General features: G+C 47.2%; 2 protein-coding genes across 2 annotated transcripts in view; one reads left to right on the top strand and one right to left on the bottom strand.

Moving 5' to 3' along the window:
* Positions 1 to 992, bottom strand: part of puraa (purine-rich element binding protein Aa) — an 8,079-nt gene extending 7,087 nt beyond the window's left edge. Inside the window, exon 1 of the mRNA XM_027022678.2 lies at positions 945 to 992. The gene's annotated coding sequence lies outside the window, so the exon portion shown is untranslated. The remainder of the gene's footprint in view (positions 1 to 944) is intronic.
* Positions 993 to 996: 4 nt separating this feature from the next.
* Positions 997 to 17,521, top strand: part of nrg2a (neuregulin 2a) — a 62,155-nt gene continuing 45,630 nt past the window's right edge. Inside the window, 1 exon segment of the mRNA XM_035526994.1 lies at positions 997 to 1,490. Within this exon segment, the coding sequence (XP_035382887.1) occupies positions 1,082 to 1,490 (409 nt within the window). The 5' untranslated portion in view covers positions 997 to 1,081.

The raw sequence follows: 17,521 nt of genomic DNA, 5'->3' as shown, positions 1-17,521 counted from the left end.
GCGATGTCACGAGTGTCAAATCTATGGATTTGATGCAGCACCTGACAATCTTTTTTTGTTGTTTTTTTTTCCTGAAGCAAAGCAGCGAATGTGACTCGAATGCAGGGCATGGTTTAGTAATGGAATGATACGCAAAACTCATTCAAAACTGCCTGTTGAAGAATCAGAGACGCTAAGACGCGTTCGCGACGTTAGTCATCGCACCCTAAACCCGCAAACGGCTGGAAACGATTGTGTCAGTGCGTATCTACAAGCAGATAGAATATTAGGGGGTGGGGGGGGGGGGTGGACATTATTCTCGAACATCGGACATTTTGTGTTTTCTTTTCTTTTCGACATGGATTTGTGACGGGAGCGATCATGGATTGACAGTGTTGTACGGGGTATTGGAGATTAAAGACACATACACCGGTGCATCGGTGTTCGTTCAATGCCCCAGCAGTGAATGTGTTCGTGCGGGGGGTCTTGCTGCCCATTATCCTCGGTCTGTCCCTGCAAACAGGAGAGGCGGATTGAAACGGGGCAGGAGGAAGACGGCAACAGTTTACAGCTGGAGGCGTTATACTCTGGGCTTTGTTGCTAGGAAAGTGGATTTCATGGTTTTAAATTCACCGGACAACAAAACTAAACGTGTACTGCAGCATTTCAAAATTCTTTCTGCAGTGAGTAATTGAGCCATCGGTGCCGAGAAGGGCGCTCACCACTGCATTTTTGGGCAGAGATAGCCTGGCGGCGTCTTGCGGGTACCTGCTACTGCTGTGCAGCTTCAATGGAGGAGGGCGAAACCCGCTAATCTGCCTGAATTCTAGAATGTGTTTCATAAGAACGCAGTTAGGAGATTTTTAATCCAGCCTCATTACGCTGTTTCCGGTTTCTAGCTGGTGTTTCCCCATTGCAAAATTATCGGGAAAAAAGCAGCGGATCCCGATGGCATGGACACTTACGCAAGGTCTGCCGCGCTGCCGTGCTACTGGAGCCTGTTTGCAGTCTCTTTCTTCAACCGAGCTCCACCGCCATCGCCCCGCAGCCCAGAGAGCCCTGCCGCAACGCGACCAGCGACCACCGAGCCAAAGCAGGCGGCATGAGGCTTGAGTCAGTACATTTCTCCATGCTGGTCATCGGGGTCTCCTTCGCCTGCTACTCCCCGAGTTTGAATTCCCTGCAGGACCGGGTTTACAAATCCGCCGTTGTGATCGAGGGCAAGGTGCAATCCGCGCCTCAGAACATCTCAGCGGAGCCGTACAGTGTGAATGTGAAAGTCCTGGACGTGTGGCCACGGAACAGCGGGGGTCTGGAACGGGAGCAGCTCGTCACTGTCGGGGAATTTGGCTCGGAGACTCCGTGCGCCAAAGTGATAAAGAACCACAAGTACATTTTTTTCATGGACCCCACCGACGAGCCCTTGGTTTTCAAGGCATCGTTCGCTCCCCTTGATGCAAGTGGGAAGAATCTAAAAAAAGATGTTGGGAGGATCTTGTGTGAAGACTGCGGTAAGTTTATTCTCGACCTATGCCATGACGGACGCTTGCAAATACATGAAATATACATTCGCAATTGGTTTCGGTTTTATCCCTGCCCATGTGCCTTGTGTCGTTATGTGTGGAATGAACAACATCAAAATATTGTGCGTATATAGCAAATGGATGCTGGGGCGTCTCTGCAGCCCTACTGAACGGGAATAAAACGGTTAAAGGTTTTCTTAGTATTATCAGATATACACACATACGGTATAGACTACACACTGTGCCCATACACACGCGCATGTTGCTAATATGTGTGCTGTATGTATGTGCCTTGCGAAATTACTTTTTACATTTAATTTAGAATTCTGGATTTCATTTGGCACAACTATCAGTTTGTTAGGCCTATGATCAATTACAGGTTGTATGTGCGTAGATTTAAAAAATACAGAAAAAAGAAAAAGAATTATTATAACTGAAGGATAGTTTAAAATAATTTAGGTTCATGCGATGTACTTGCAATGAACAACACCTTGACATGACACAAGTAAAGATTTGAAGATCTTCTCCGTGGGTCGCCTAGCAGAAAGTGCTACCGTCCGAAAACTGTACAGGGACGGGAAGCCTTTCACAACTCACCGTCAGAAAATAAAATAGCAGACAATAACACATCGGTGCAGTCTTTTAACAGTGAAGGTGATCTCGTGAGTCGCGGAGAGCGGGTTCCTATTCAGAAAGTGCCACGGGCTCTACTACCAACTCCTAGATGTCGTTACTTCCGCGTTGGTGGCAATGATGTGTACCAGGCATGCTGTCGACTCAGTAGCTTTTCCTGTGGCATTCCTCCTTTAAAGTTTTTCGGCTGCCGAAAAACAACTGCATTTATCCCCATTGCAGTGATATCATCTGGCCATATGGTCGCCCAGATCCTCTGCAGAGAGGAGTTTTTGGACTTGGTCCTACAGGACTCTAGGATAGTAAGTGTGGGCGTTCGTTGTGCTCCAGGTTTTCGCTGTCCAGGGTACTGTAATGCGCGGGTGTTTCTTCTTTTAATTGACTGAAATACATAATGGAAATGATACCCAAAAGGAGACAAAATACCATATATTTCGAGTTTTTTTTATGTTAGTGTGCAATCTTATAAACTAAATAGTTCGGCTCGTGCCATGGCTTTATTTCATGGCTAATGTGCAACTCAGGTTTAAGCGTAGGCCAACGAGAAAATTAAGTATATACTGATTGTGGATTATTTTACAGGCCTCTTCTATAGATGACTTTGCAGTTTCTGTTATCCGGCTTCGGTCACAAGTTGCTACTCGCACCATGGTAAAATTACCGTCGTCCTATAAAAACTTACCCGTTTAACGAGTTCATCGCGACAAAGGATGAAAACAAAACAAAAGTGCACCTTACATTTACTTTCCAATATTGAAACCGGTGTGATGCGGCTGTATAGACTCGTTTTTATATTTGTGCGTCTGTGTTAATGTGCAATTTACAGCTAGTAACATTTGGGTTTGAATTTTTGGTTATATTTTGTTTAACTTAAATGTTTTATTTTTTATTTTTGCAAATTTGTCGAGGTATAAGACAAAGCCCCCTAACGCTCCTCCCGCACTGCTGGAGGTGGTCCTATGTCCGAGCAGAAGGGATGCAGAGCAAGATTCATGGACTCTTGCACGAGGACAGGAACTTTTCACTAATTTGCGCGTATGCCGACCATGTCATGTCTGCCTGCTGGTCCAGATTTTCTGGATCATTTTTTCTTTCTGGATCATTTCAAAATCTTTTTGCTTCCTACAGCCCCAACCCAGGCTGAAAGGTAGTAGATGCAGGTAGTTTCCAATGTGTCATCTCCTCAAAGAACCCCTCAGAGAGCAGATGCCCATTTCTCCTCTCATGGATTTGGAGTGAGGAGTGGGGGAGGGAGGTGTTCCATTTGTCCCATTTAAATTTGATAACTAACCATTACTCTCTCTCTCTCTTTCTCTCTCTCTCTCTCTCTCTTTCTCTCTCTCTCTCTCTTTCTCTCTCTCTTTCTCTCTCTCTCTCATAGACAGGGAGATGGAGAGAGAGAGAGAGAGAGAGAGAGAGAGAGAGAGACTGCTCTCATTATGTCAGTATGCATGTGTGTCAGAATATATTTCATTAAAGTGTGATGTTGGTCTCTCCCTATTATAATCAAATGCTGCTAGAAGAGGAACAGCTCTGAATGATGCCTATAGAGTCTCTCTTTCATGGTGTCCTTCTTCCCCTTTTACCAACGTCTTGGAGATCACAGCTGTGTAGTGGTGACACTCTGGAATTTCGCCCATGGCAGAATGTTACTGATCTGCAAGACCTCTCTGGCATAACTTCATGACTCAGACAAGAGTAAATGCTGTTGGCTGACATTCACTTCGGGTAGGACTTATCCGCCCTGGTATTATTTATTTTTACCTTATAAAGATGCCATAGGACAGTGAGCCTTTTACATATCTTTTAACAGGTTTACATGAGGGAGCAGGCTGTATGTGGAACTAATTACTGTTAAATCCCATGAAATTGTGATGACAGGTGCCTGGGAGACACTTCTGTCAGTGTCTTTCTCATTGCAGGAAAAACACATTTGAGCTTGCCGCTCCAAACTTGTAGAGATAGTCAAAATTGGGGTGAAGTATACAAGATTTCCAGAGAAACAGGATGTTTTAGACAGAAATCCTTCATCAGCTGTGCAAGCGAAATGATGAAGCACTTTGCTTGCACAGCAGACGAAGGACCTATGGAAACCTTGTGTACTTTCCTGCAATCTTTACTCTCCCCCTCTCTCTTTCTCTTTCTCTCTCTCTCTCTCTCTCTCTCTCTCTCTCTCTCTCTCGCTATATATATATCGCTATATATATATATATATATATATATATATATATATATATATATATATATATATATATATATAACAGTCGTAGAAGTTTTATGAAACTTTTATGAAACTATAATCTCATAATTCTCTTCCTATTCGTGTTTGTTATTTAAAGGGTTGATTGTGTCAATTAATGTTTTTTTCTTTCTCCATCTTTGCCATTGTAAAGTTACCTTGAGTCTCTGAAAGGTGCTATATAATTAAACTATATCTATCTATCTATCTATCTATCTATCTATCTATCTATCTATCTATCTATCTATCTATCTATCTATCTATCTATCTATCTATCTATCTATCTATCTATCTATCTATCTATCTATCTATCTATCTATCTGTCTATCTGTCTGTCTGTCTGTCCTACCATCTTGCGTGTATCACTTTTGCATGGCTTTTGGAAAAGAAAATCTCTCCGCAGCTTCCGCACACATCTTCCCATTAGACAAACGACCCTACACTCTGCAAGTGTTTCCTAGGCAGGACACTAGCGAATCCTGAATAACAGCTATATCATTTTTATGAAACTATAACACACTTAATTAAAGGTTATGGTTGATTAAGGAGGGTTTTTCTTGGTGACATTCCACTGACTTTTCACCACAGGTAAAAACATTTCAGACTTGAAGGAGTGCAGTCTTGCCAGGTCATTTAAGGACATTTAAAGGAAAGATTCCATATAGCTGCTCTGGCATATAGAGCTGTCCTGGCTCTGGTTTGGCTCTTCAGATAGACTCCTGAATGATTAATTAGTGATGACCTGTACATTTCCAACATGATTCTACAGCAGTTGCGGGGTTAGCCACCATCAGACATCACAGCATCTTACCCAGCACGAGCATCGATGTCCTGCGTCTGCATCAGTCTGCTACGCCCTGACCCTCCCTGGACTGGGGTGGGGACCCGGTGGGGACCCGCCCACCGGCAGTGGAATACCCAATTGAGGCTTTGTATTGATCCTGCTCAGGCGTGATGACCGGTGTTTGTGTTCACCCAGCTCCCCTGGATATGGATTCATACGTTCTGTTCCAGCCCTGTGGGGCTGTCTCTGTGCCCTTCCATATGCCAGCAGGCTGACATGAGATGCACGACAGGACAGGACACAGGAAGAGGCTCTGGACACACTCAGGGACGTGCGTGGATACCCACATCTAATCACTGTATGCTAATGTCTGTGGAAGCAACAAAGTGTGTTAGTGGGCGTCTCAGTATGTTTTAGTTTATAGAATGCCACTAGAGCAAGATATGTCTTTTACAATTTTATGATGTCAGTCTTAGTGATGTGCAAGTGAATTATCCGAATGGTACACTGGATATAATGATGAAATCTATTGTGTATTTTTAGGTATTTTAGGCATATTTTCAGAATCTAGTTGGCTTACATTTGGCAGTTTAGCAGTACTTATAGGTTATTATGTATCATGCAATATTCAGAGCAATGTCTAATAATGTGATAGTGGAGTTTTGGGCCATTAAGACCAAAGGTAGCACTGAAGTGATTTTATGCCACGTGACACTTATCTGACCTCCCAGCATGTTCATTATGTGTATAATATTTCATTTTTTTGAGATAAATATACTTTTTGAGTGAAACCTGTTGCCTATTTGGACTCCTTTGGATATTGTACAGAAAAAGGGCGTTCTGGCCAGTCTTTGAGCAGGGGGGCCATTTTGCACGGTGTGAAGATGTGCTGCACTTTCTCTTGCTGTCGACGTACTGCTAGCTCAGCTTTCCCCTTCACAGGCCTGTGCACCTGTGCTCCTTCTCACCCTAGCCCCTCCCTCTCTCTCTCTCATTCACCTTTCGTCTTTTGCTCTCTCTCTCTCTCTCGCTCTCTCTCCCCCACTCTCTCTCTCTCACTCTCTCTCTCTCTCTCCCGCTCTCTCCCCCACTCTCTCTCTCTCTCCCGCTCTCTCTCCCCCACTCTCTCTCTCTCACTCTCTCTCTCTCTCTCCCGCTCTCTCCCCCACTCTCTCTCTCTCTCCCGCTCTCTCTCTCACTCTCTCTCTCCCACTCTCTCTCTCTCTCTCTCTCTCTCTCTCTCTCTCTCTCTCTCTCTCTCTCTCTCTCAGCCTTGTGCTCACACTCCAACCCAGCCATCAGGCGTCCTGCTGTCTTCACAACCTGCGAGTGCACCATGCCAGCGTATTGCGCAGCAGGGCTGAGCAGAAGCTAGGTGTTGTGGCCGGACCTAATCAAATCTACACTATGGCCGACTCTCATTGCGACCTGGTGAATAACCTTCCGAAACTTACAAACAAGTATATTATTCCGAGCGACGTGTTATATAACCATCACTGCTTTTACTTCATCATAATTGTGCCGAGGATGAGTGAGATGCCAAGTTAGGTCATTCTTAAACTGTATCGCACGTGCTTCCTTTATTGCTCCAGGCCTGAACAAAACATTTTATGTGGTATAAAGTACATTATGAGTAATTATTGTTTAACATTTAATCACCATTATGTTTTCTGGGGCTAAGTCTGAATGAGGTCATTTTGGGCCTCTTTGTGGTTGTAGTCAGAGCTATCCAGTTAGGTCTTCATTTAACAAAATCTGATGCCCATGTGAGCGTACGCAGTCTACAAGCCATGGAGGAAAAGCAAGATCTATATAACAGTGACCTTCGCTGTTCCACAGAGAGATTTATTCACCATGCCGCTAGCTGAGGTGAAGGTAAACAGTCATTTAAGGAGCTGTTGGTTTGATTGTTAAGTGTCTGATTAAAAGTAGGTTATTGTAATTCGCTTTCCGCAATTACACTCTCAGGTCTCGTAGCGGTGGCAGCAAATTAGTCTCATGACGTGAAACGTCCTCTGTCACCAGGTGTAAGTGGGCAGCAGGTCTACTGAGACTGAGATACGTGAGCCTGTAACATTTGCTTTCTTACCCACTGAGCTGTGATTGTTTTTGCGTTTAAACACTGTGTCACGTTTGAATTGCGGGCATTGATTTTCTAGTCAGCACTTCTTGCATGTGCTCTGGCCGAGCGCAGTTTTAAAAGCTCACACTCCATAGGCCTCAGCACTCTGCACAGACTGTTCAACTTACACACACACACACACACACACACACACACACACACACACACACACCATGTATGCACACAAATGCATGCAGCAGTAACAGAAATTGTTATTAATTGCATAATTTTTGTTTCCAAACGCCGCGGAAGTCATTTCAGTCAGCAATAAAGTTGTTTTCGTTTGGATATCGGCAGTGACTTCCGCTTCTCCAAATCTATGAATCATGATGATTACCGCAGTAGTCCATGGCATTTCTCACCTCGATAACTAGCGCACACAATGAAGAGACGTTTTGGAGCAGAACAGCTTCCGACTCCGTTGCTGAGCAATCAGCCTTATGGGCTTCCCTGAAATAAAAGCCCCTCCACCTCACGCACTAGACAGCGGCTCTAGACTCTGAAATCGTAACCACACACCTTTGGTTTTAATGCGGTGACTGAGCAATTCACTGTAATTCCCGCACAGCATGCCACAAGATTAATAACCAAATAATAAGCCTGTGCCATAAGAGGTTAAAACATTTGCGCTCCCTGAGTCACACTGATCTAAAGGAGCCGGAGAAGGTCCCCGCGCAGGGGATGCTGAAACCTGCGGATGTTGCGCAAAAAGGGCGACGATCTTCACTCTGAGCTGCAGGCAGTATCTCTCTGGTTAGCAGTGGTATTTCACTCCGAGTGGAGCCAGGGAGCAAAGTGATGGGAGAGAAAGCGGATCTCGCCTGTATTGTCATTATTGTGATGGGCTCTTTCTGGTGGCCGGATTGAGGATCGGCGTTATGAAAAGGCACGATTGAATTAGGCCAACAATTTTGGAACTGAGGCAGCTCGGCAATATACGGCCTTCTCTGTTCTTCTGTAATGGTTCGTCACTGTCAGTCAGGCCCATTAATCACCAAAATCAAAGTTAAATGAAGGCTCAGCTGGATAATAGTGGCTGAAACGCCTCCTCCTACTGTGGGATTCGGAGCCGTCTGCTGGTTTAAGCAAAGATCAGGGATAGATTCAGCCGTTTCAGGGCCTCTATGGGTAAATGCCCTTGGTGAATTACAAAAGCACAAAGCTCTTGTCGGTCAGTTGTGTAATAAATGTGATGAGTTGTGCGCTGGTTGTGTGCTTGCGGGCAGGGAGCAAACTATGCGAGGCCATAAGGGTTTACAGGCTACGCCGAGACAAGCCTGCAAAATGCGTTGTCATTGACACGCTGTACATTTTCGGCAGTGGCTGTGGGGGTTTGCGGAGGGACCTTCGGGTGCACGCACTCTGGCTGTGTGAGACATATATTACCTTTCATTAAAGCAGTGGTGAGAGGTTTTTTTTAATTTTTTTTAAAGTAACATACAGTTATGACACAACACTTATATGTATGCATTTGTGGAATTTGTCAGTGTGGGAAGCTTTGAATTCGTGAGCTCTTTCTAAGAATCTGTACATCAGATTGAGACATCACTAAAACGGGCTAAAGGTAATCCAAGATGGCTTTATTTTAATGTAAAGAAATACTGGGAATTCTCTGTATGGAAAACTCTCATCGCTGATTAGTGTTTGGCAGAGTTGCAGAATAATGTTAGTTTGCCCTGATACTTTAGAAGACTGGATCAGAGGCCGGACTGTTTGCCCTGTTACTAATGCCTTTTGCTAGGTGACAGTATTGTAATAACGATTCTGCTTTGTCTTTCATTTGAACTCCAGGCTTTTCGTGGTACATATAGTTTCTGATCATGCCTGTGTTAAGTAGCAGGTGAATGCATCACACTGACCACACAGAGGCAGTATGTGAACAGGATTTTGTCTGGCCCAAAAACATTCCAAAAAAAGAGAGAGAGAGAGAGAGAGAGAGAGAGCGAGAGAGAGAGAGAGAGAGAGAGAGAGAGAGAGAGAGAGAGAGCCTGCGTGAACCCTGATGAAATAGAGTGACAGTGTTGCTCTCGCCAACCCTATCATTTAAACCCATTCAGACTGCACACAGTAAAAGAGCACTACATGAGTTTCAGATTTTCTAATCCCCAGTGGGAACGTGTTTGGAAGTGTGGCTACAGAGCAAACGGCAGCGGCGCACATACGCTCTGGGTTTTCTGCTCCGAGGGCGTTTGTGTTACGACGACATTCTCAAAATTGGAGACGTGGAGAAGGCCGGGTTCTTAGCTGGGTGAGTGATGGCCATCAGAGCCAGGTCTGGAACTGGCAAGGGTCCGCCCGGAGCCTCGGGTCTGCCAGGCTGGCCCTTCGGAACACCGTTGAGAGTGTGTTCAGCATTCCCGGCTCCATGAACCAGACAGCAATTTTGTTAAACAAGCTGTAATCGAGCCATGTTAGACCAAAGAACTATAAATCTCAAGTAAAATTGTGATAGTGGAAAGCATGAATAAGAAAATCTGGCAAATATTAGCTTTAACTCAGCTTACAACCCTTTCCTCTTAAAATACTCTGGCCGTTGCAGGAAACTGGCAGACTATGGAAGTGCTTGGCCGGGAGGCTGAGGGGGTGGTGTTGAGAGCAGAATTGCATGTTAATCTTTCCTGTTTGCTCTAGATATCCATGTTTTCTGTTCCCCCTCTGGCTGACTGAACAAATTCCAAGGGACAACAAGTGGCTGAAAAATTCTTAATTTCCCTCTGCGAAATCTCTATTTTAATCACTCCCGGCCAAACTATACCTCCAATATATTGTTGCAGGCAGAGTAGCTGTAGGAAGGTTCTTCCCTGTGGCTTATTTTGACCCTTATTCTCGGTTTCGCAATGCGCTTTTCAGTTATTTCCTGCTACTCTGTACTCGCTTGTTCCATATTCTCGCGGAGAAACCGATACTCCGGCTCATACCGGATTGATTACTTCTTGGAATGGTGGCTGTGGCTTCGACGCTCTCGAATCCTCTTCGCGGGGAGGATTTCTCAGATCACAGCGCAGTCGGGGGTCCTCCAGCACATCTCTCCCGCCGTCTCGCGCGTTCGAACGGCCGGCCTTCCCACTGGAGTCCACCTTTGCGGCCTAGGAAAGAGCCAGGCTCCGAGTCGCAGCGGAGGAGCGGCTGGAGTCTGCGAGAGAAAGGAGGAGAAGAGGGAAGGTGTGGAAGTAGCGTGGCAGCTGAATGAATAGATTCACTCGTCTGCTTCTTGCTGGGATGCTCCTCATCAACTATTCATCGGAGAGGCTCTGCGCTCTGCAGCACGGCATCTGCCGCTGAGCCGCCTGCCTCACACCACCCGCTGCCCACCGCCTCGGCCACCACAAGCATCACCGCCACCTGCAGCTGCGCACACCGCTGGTGGGCACTGCACTCCATGACCCTGACCCCAGCGCTCTACTCTCAGTTATTCTCACTCGCTTGCTCCCTCAGCAAAGACCATAGCACACTTCTAGCCTCTGTTACAGGCACAGCCTTTTTATGCGTGTTCTTTTATACGCATTAAATAAAATGGATCTCTTAAGTCTCAACGCGATCCCAGCATTATTGTAGTTCTGAGAGCTAAGGAGCTCTGCAATAATTATACAAAAACAGTGTAAAGACAAGGATTCGTTCCTCAGCTAGTTGAAAAGCTTTTATTTTGTAGCTAGGATTTTCTCAAAACAGCCCTGGCAAACTAGAGACACTAATAATGTTACACATTCCTTAGTAGAAGGTTTTTTTTACATAATACTGTAGTCAGGTTATGGGTAGAATCATCGACCTCTGGCATTCTGCGAGTTGAAGTACTCTGTATGTGGAGGTAACAACATATGGCAAGTAAATAAATGAATAAAAAAACAGGCAATAAGGAGATAAATCAGAAACTTTGTTTAGCTCTGTTAAGTTTAGCTGCTGTTTCTTCTCAGACATGTTTCAGTCCTTCATAATCCTGCTACACACGTTTCGAACAGTTCTTGGTGGAAAATTGGACAGTCCTTCAAGAAGAACAAACGCTATCATGTTAAATATTTGCCAGCCAGCCATGTTGGTTTTCTTCAGAGATAAACCCATCCAGATGTAGAGAAGAGACTAAAAGACAGCTCATTATTGTCTCCTCCAGCAGTCTGATGTCTAAATTCTGCACAGGGCTTCCCTCTGAGAGAGCGTTTCATTCTTTAAAATATATCATTGTAAAATTTGGGCTGTGTTCGTTTTGACATATAACCCTTTGCAGTGTCTGTGACTGTCAAGCTGTTAGTGATTAGAAATCTTGATTTGCTTTAGGAACTCAAACATTCTAGACAATGTAAACTATGTCCAACTATTCAAGTCAGTTATTCATGATTTGAAATAAAACATTTGTCTCTGTAGGTTAGTGAATAGAAGGATGTGCATTTCCACTATTATTAAAATCGATTGGGCCTCTAGTTTGCATCTGAAACTGGATATTATTGTGCTCTCGCAACATGCATGTGCAAGCATGCTAGCCAGTTTATTCTGCGCGCCATTACAAATGTGTGGCGTCAGTCGTTCCATTCTGTTTATGCACTTGTGTGGCCAGGGTGGCTCCGAAACGTGCACCTGCGCGATGAGACGGTTAGTGTGTTTGGGGTCGGGAAAAGGCCAGCAGCATCCGTGACAGGAGCCGGGCGAATGTAAAGGTTGCGCAACTGAAGGGACCAAGGGAGGACATGATGTATTTTTAATTCCCGTGGAGTGACAGCGCTTGAAAGAGGGTCTGCCAGCACTCCTGCTGCGACGTGTCCAGCCATGTTCCCCCCCACACACACCATCCACATCCCCGAGCCGTGTTTGTTTACTCGGGTATGTTGTAGGTGTGGACTGATGTGTGTCTTAACATGAAAGGGCTTAAAGAAGAATGAATGGCTTTGCTTTAGCTTGCAGTCGAAGGTGGGCAGCCTGAACTCCTCTGTCGCCCCTCCGCTCCTCGCCGAGCTCCACTGACCCATTGCGTTAGACGTCATACATGCTCGCCAGGGTTCTGTTCTGCTTCTGCTCCATATGCTGGTTGGAGAGCCTCTCAGCGTCGTGTGGCTCGGAATCTGCTCCTACAGTGCTGCTAATCTAATTACTTGGATGGCCTGCAAGGTCTTTTGGCCTCTGCTACAGAAACGGCAGCGTGCTTTCCCCGGATTTTCCAGTCCCGGCATGTCACCACAATGCTCATATTCCCTAGGTGCCCTTATCGTGTGTTGTTTTGGAAGGTTTCGTACAGTTTCCCTGCTCTCTCCCTTTCTCCTGGCAGTTTCCTGTTGCTGTCTCTCCTTCCAAGTTCACTGCTCCTTTCCCTGTCATTCTTCCTTCTCCTTGTCCATCCCTCCTCCTCCTCCTCTCTCGGTCCAGCGCCACTGGGATTGCGCGTGATGGCGAGGGGCGAGGGGCGATGGAGGGATGTGTGAGAGTGAGGGAGCGTGTGTGCTTGCGTGCTCCGAGGACGTTGCTGGACCTGCTCCCAGAACAGCGCCGGGGGCGGGGTGATGGACGAGCTGCCAGACCACGCAGTGATGCGTACAGGCTAATTTACCTTTCCTCCGCGTTTTCAAACACGCTCCGGCTGCGTTGCCGCTGCTGGATTGGTTTTTCCCCACTTACACACCTCGGGGTTTCTGTGGAGAGGCAATCCCCACCCCCCCAACCACCACATTCTACTGAATGGAAAAGCAAAAACCAATCAGTTGCCTCTCTGCCGAGCACCATCCAGGATCGGGGCGACCGTGGCCAAGAACGCAGAGCGTGTGTGTGGAGGTGTACTTTCATGACCTGCTTTCAGGGTTGTGGGTATTAAAGTGAGGTCATTAGAAGCAGCCTGGATGCAGGAGCACGTCTATCTGCTCTGGCAAACGGATGCTTCTTCCGCCCTGGTCCCCCTCTCATGTTTTTGTTGATAGATAGAGAGCAGGGAGTTTGAGGAGATGATGTGTGTGCGTGTGTGTGTGTCTGTAGATGTGCGTGTGCAGCACACTGGCTAGCCTGAAGCCGAGGTGGAAGGATGACTGGTGCTGCTTTTGTGTTTTGAACAGGGGAATTTCATCGAGTCAGTGTTCCTGTGTGCAAGGACTGTAAGGTTTTAGCTAATAATTTCGTGTTATATCTTGTCTGACGTGTAATAAACATGCAAAATCTGTAAGTTGGAGTGAAAGGCCAGAGCACTGTTTCACTGTTTCACTGTAATTTGTAATGGCAGCTAAGCGACCCAAGCAGATCAGTTTCCAGAATATAAGAATATCTTTCTGGAAATGCGAAAATTGCGATGGAGTGTCTTTGTCATTTTAATGCTTAATGGCAGATTACAATACGTAATAGAGTCGTGGCCTAAAATTGGTGGACTGGGAATTCTTAACTATTTGCATGACCCAGTTTGTGTGCAAAGTTATGAGAGTTAAGGTTAGGGGTGGTGGCAGGGGTGAGTGGCTCTCTTCTCTTCCTCAACAGCTTCATTACCACCATAATCCAACAGCATCTTTCTCACTCATACTAATTCCTGTAAATATTTGGTCAGATCATACGGGCAAACCCGTATTCTCCAGTGTGTTTCTGCGGGCGTTGCATTCCAAGATGTTTTCCTGCCAGAATATTTTATTATTTATGTTGTATTCCATAATTGCTGATACTAAAAATGCCTCTCTAAAGGTGTGAATGGTTTGTGCCATGACATAAGAGTTTTAAAGGAGATTCCATTCTCTTCTGTTTGGGAATAAGCCTGAATAAACTGTGTGTCTTCTTTTGGTGGGCAGCCTAATGTCGTTTGGACAGCGATAACAAACTTAGCTTCCAATACTCAGTACTGCAACAAAATCCCATTTGTACAGGAACGTAGACATAAATGAATCACTAAGTCCTTGCTAGCTTTGCTTTGCTGCTGTGAAAGAGAAAATTCACTCCTAGAAAGTTTACTCCTAAAGTGATATATCAAGGCATGCAAAACAAAACATGAGCTTATTCTTGAAAATGTGTGTTATTCACCAGCCCTGTCTCTCATCTGACCCCCCCGTAAATACATTAGGCGTGTCTGTATTTTGCTATTATAGTTGCTCTCTGGATCCTGTAGAATGCAAACTGTGCATTCTGTTGCACAGGAGGAAGCAAGTCAAGGTCACGGGTGTGGTCTCAAGCAGTGGGAGGAGCCATGCTTTAGGGCGTGGTTATAGGAGAATCCAAGGTTGTGGGCGTGGTCTGCAGGCCAGCAGGTCTCACTGTATCTCTTTACCTCCTCAATCCAGACCAGTCACAGACACTATTGTGCTCTCGCTTAATGCACGCCAGTTAAGGCTGGTGCATCACCGCTGGGAACATTCGTCACCTACCATGGCTATTGTAGCATGTATTCCATATTTTATTTGACTTAATTTTATGTTTCCTCCCTTTTCCATCTTTTTTTTCTCCCGTTACCGAGTTAACAGAGGCCCTGTGTAAGGAACAGGCTCTAATTACCTGTCACCTGACTGGTGATGTGTTCTTTCTGGAGCATTCCTGTTACTTTAAGCACTGCCTTTGTGATCACAGAGGCCGGCAGGCCTGTAATTATGTGCTTGCGTGATTTTTGTTCTTTTAGTGTGAACGCGTGCGTTGAACAACAACATGAAACTCTCTGTCCATTGCCTCAGTAATATATATATATAATCAAGTGGATGAGAGTATCGATCTGATTAATAGCGTACGGCAGGTTTTTTTCATTATATACAAGGTCACTTGCTGCTACTGCTGTGGGACACTGTGCAAACCATCAGCTTTGTCAATTTTTTGTGGTGTTTAATGTGTCCTGACCCAGACCCAGACGATCTTCTCTTCATGGCCTCGTGGCAACCGCTACCTGGTGGATTTCCTCATGGCGTGAGCGGGCGCTGCAGCGGCATGAGCGTAGTGAGTGTATCACAGGCCGCTGAGCTCGGAGGCAGCCCAGACTCACCCGGGGCTTCCTGCCCGGGCCTCATGGGGCTCGCGGGGGCTGTTTTGACACCCGTGTGGAGAGGCCACGCACTCGATTTCCCCCCCCCCATCTTCACTCCAGTTTTATCTGGAAACCACTTTGATAGAACAGACACCCCCACCAGGTCTCCAGAGGTCTGGCCTTCAGGCCAGCCAGCCAGACAGGCCAGAGCCGCTGTTGTTCGGGAAGGCTCTGCATCATTGCAAAACAAATGGCGTGATAAGCAGGGCCCTCGATAAGACACCACTCCTCGGTTCCAAGCGAAAACACGCATGCAAATGACTGGTGGAGGGATGTATGTGTGTGTGTGTGTGTGTGTGTGTGTGAATGTGTGTGTGTGTGTGTGTGTGTGTGTGTATATGCAGACTGGGAGCTTCCTCAGTGTGACATGTTTGTGCCGAGCTCTGAGTACATTCTCAAGATAACGGCAAAGCTGTGAGTGCGCTAGGAATGCGATCCTGATTGGAGGATTGGGGGGTGTGCAGGGTGTGTGTGCCCACACCGCCCGCCTTCAATAAGCGCCGGCCTGCTCCTTCGTTGCCAGCGTTTACATTTGCAATCAGCCTGCCTGTCAGAAGATCCTGCCACAGTACCCCCCCCAGCGGCCCGGCGTGCGCGGGACCCCCAGTGACTGGTCGGGCCCGCAGGTGGGTGTGCTCGTTAGCCGAAAAGGCCGCGCGTACACCAGCAGCTGTGGCAGTTGGTGAGCAAGGCAGGCCGCTCCGTGATAGCCCACACTCGAGCGTCTGACACCATGTGCATGTGTTTGCCTTAAACTGGCGAAGACTACGTGGGCGCGTGTTTGTTAAACTGTATGAGAGCGTGTGGGAGTGTGTTTGTCTGTTCATCTGAAAGTGGGAGAGAGAGAGAGAGAGAGAGAGAGAGAGAGAGATGGAGCAGATCTTCTCCTGCCAGTATCTGCAGTGTGACGGGCTGAGCTCACCCAGGCTGCGTCACGCGGTTCTGGCCTGACTAACCGACTGACGGCGGGGGCCGAGTATGTGTGGCTGGTTTTGACTCACGTCGGGCTCGTCTGTTTACCTTTCAAAGCACTGGCACTTTCAACGCGATGATGTTTCGCGCTAATCCACGGCACAGGGCGACTCGGAGGAGTCTCCTCTCTGCTGTCCTTTGGCAAGCAGGAAGTAGCTATTCCATCTCGCGAACCGCGTCGTGACTCTGCTAAGACTGCTCAAACGCGAGGGGAGGAACATTGGTAACGAGGGGATTAGTGAAAATATTAGAGCAGTCTAGATTCATAACATAAACATAAACAGGCTAGGGTCATAAGCAACAGGTACTGCATATAGTCCAATGGGAACTATAGTCCAATGTTGAGAAACAGCATCAGTCACGCGTTCCGCCTCCCCAGCTCTTGGGAGTTGGAGTGCCTGGTCAGGAACCCAAGCAGTAGGAGGTGGCCCGGCCCTGGACTGCATTGTGCACAGGGAGCGTGACACACATTTGTTGTGTTTGTTTGTCAACAGCATGACGAAGGCAGCCACAGGGCCAGGGTCACCTCCGTTTCTCCTGACAGGCTGCTTGCTCCTCCCCCTGGTCACCTCTGTGACGCTCTGCTCACAGGGAGGTGTTAAGGCTTTCACACACAAGGCAGGGCAGGGGCATTTCAACACCGGCTCGGTACAGAAGACCACAAACGACCCCTGAGCGGATCCGGACGTCGGAAGGCTTTTGAAGCTGGCGCGTGGAAAGATTCGTGGAAGCACTCATCGGGCTGCCAGTGCCCGCTCGTGCCCTATTGGCTGTTGTGTTGCTATGCGTCTTCGAGCGCCCGTCCCCCCCTCAGGAATCACGAGCACGTCTGTGCCATCCGGCAAGCGCCGCGTTAGGGCTCATCCCGTCTCTAGCCCTCCCCACATAGCCCCATTAATCAGCTAATGAGTTGAATGCTTGCAGGAGTCCTACATGGGGGAGTGGGGGGGGGGGGGGGGGGCAGAGCCGAAGGCCGAGAGCCGCGGGGGAGGGGGAGCGGCAGCGGGGAAGGGCTTCAGGCTGTGACAGGTGCGTGATTGACAGCTGTGAGATGGGACACGTGATGGAATCGCAACTTGACGGAGGCCTTGAGCGCTGTGCACTCTGCAAGTCAGCCTCGTTCTCTGGTTCCTGCCTTTTTTCCTCTCTCTCTCTCTCTCTCTCTCTCTCTCTCTCTCTCTCTCTGTGTGTGTGTGTGAGTCGGCTCGGCTGGGAGGCAGCAGCATTACGTTAGCCTGCAGACAGAGCTGAGGCTCTACCTCATGGACGTGGTGTTTTCATGTGGTGCCACTGCAACATCTCTCTCTCGCTTTTA

Source organism: Electrophorus electricus, chromosome 6, assembly GCF_013358815.1.
Source record: "Electrophorus electricus isolate fEleEle1 chromosome 6, fEleEle1.pri, whole genome shotgun sequence".
Lineage (NCBI taxonomy): Eukaryota > Metazoa > Chordata > Actinopteri > Gymnotiformes > Gymnotidae > Electrophorus > Electrophorus electricus.
Note: the sequence above shows the minus strand (reverse complement) of the source record. Positions and strands in the feature narration are given on the sequence as shown.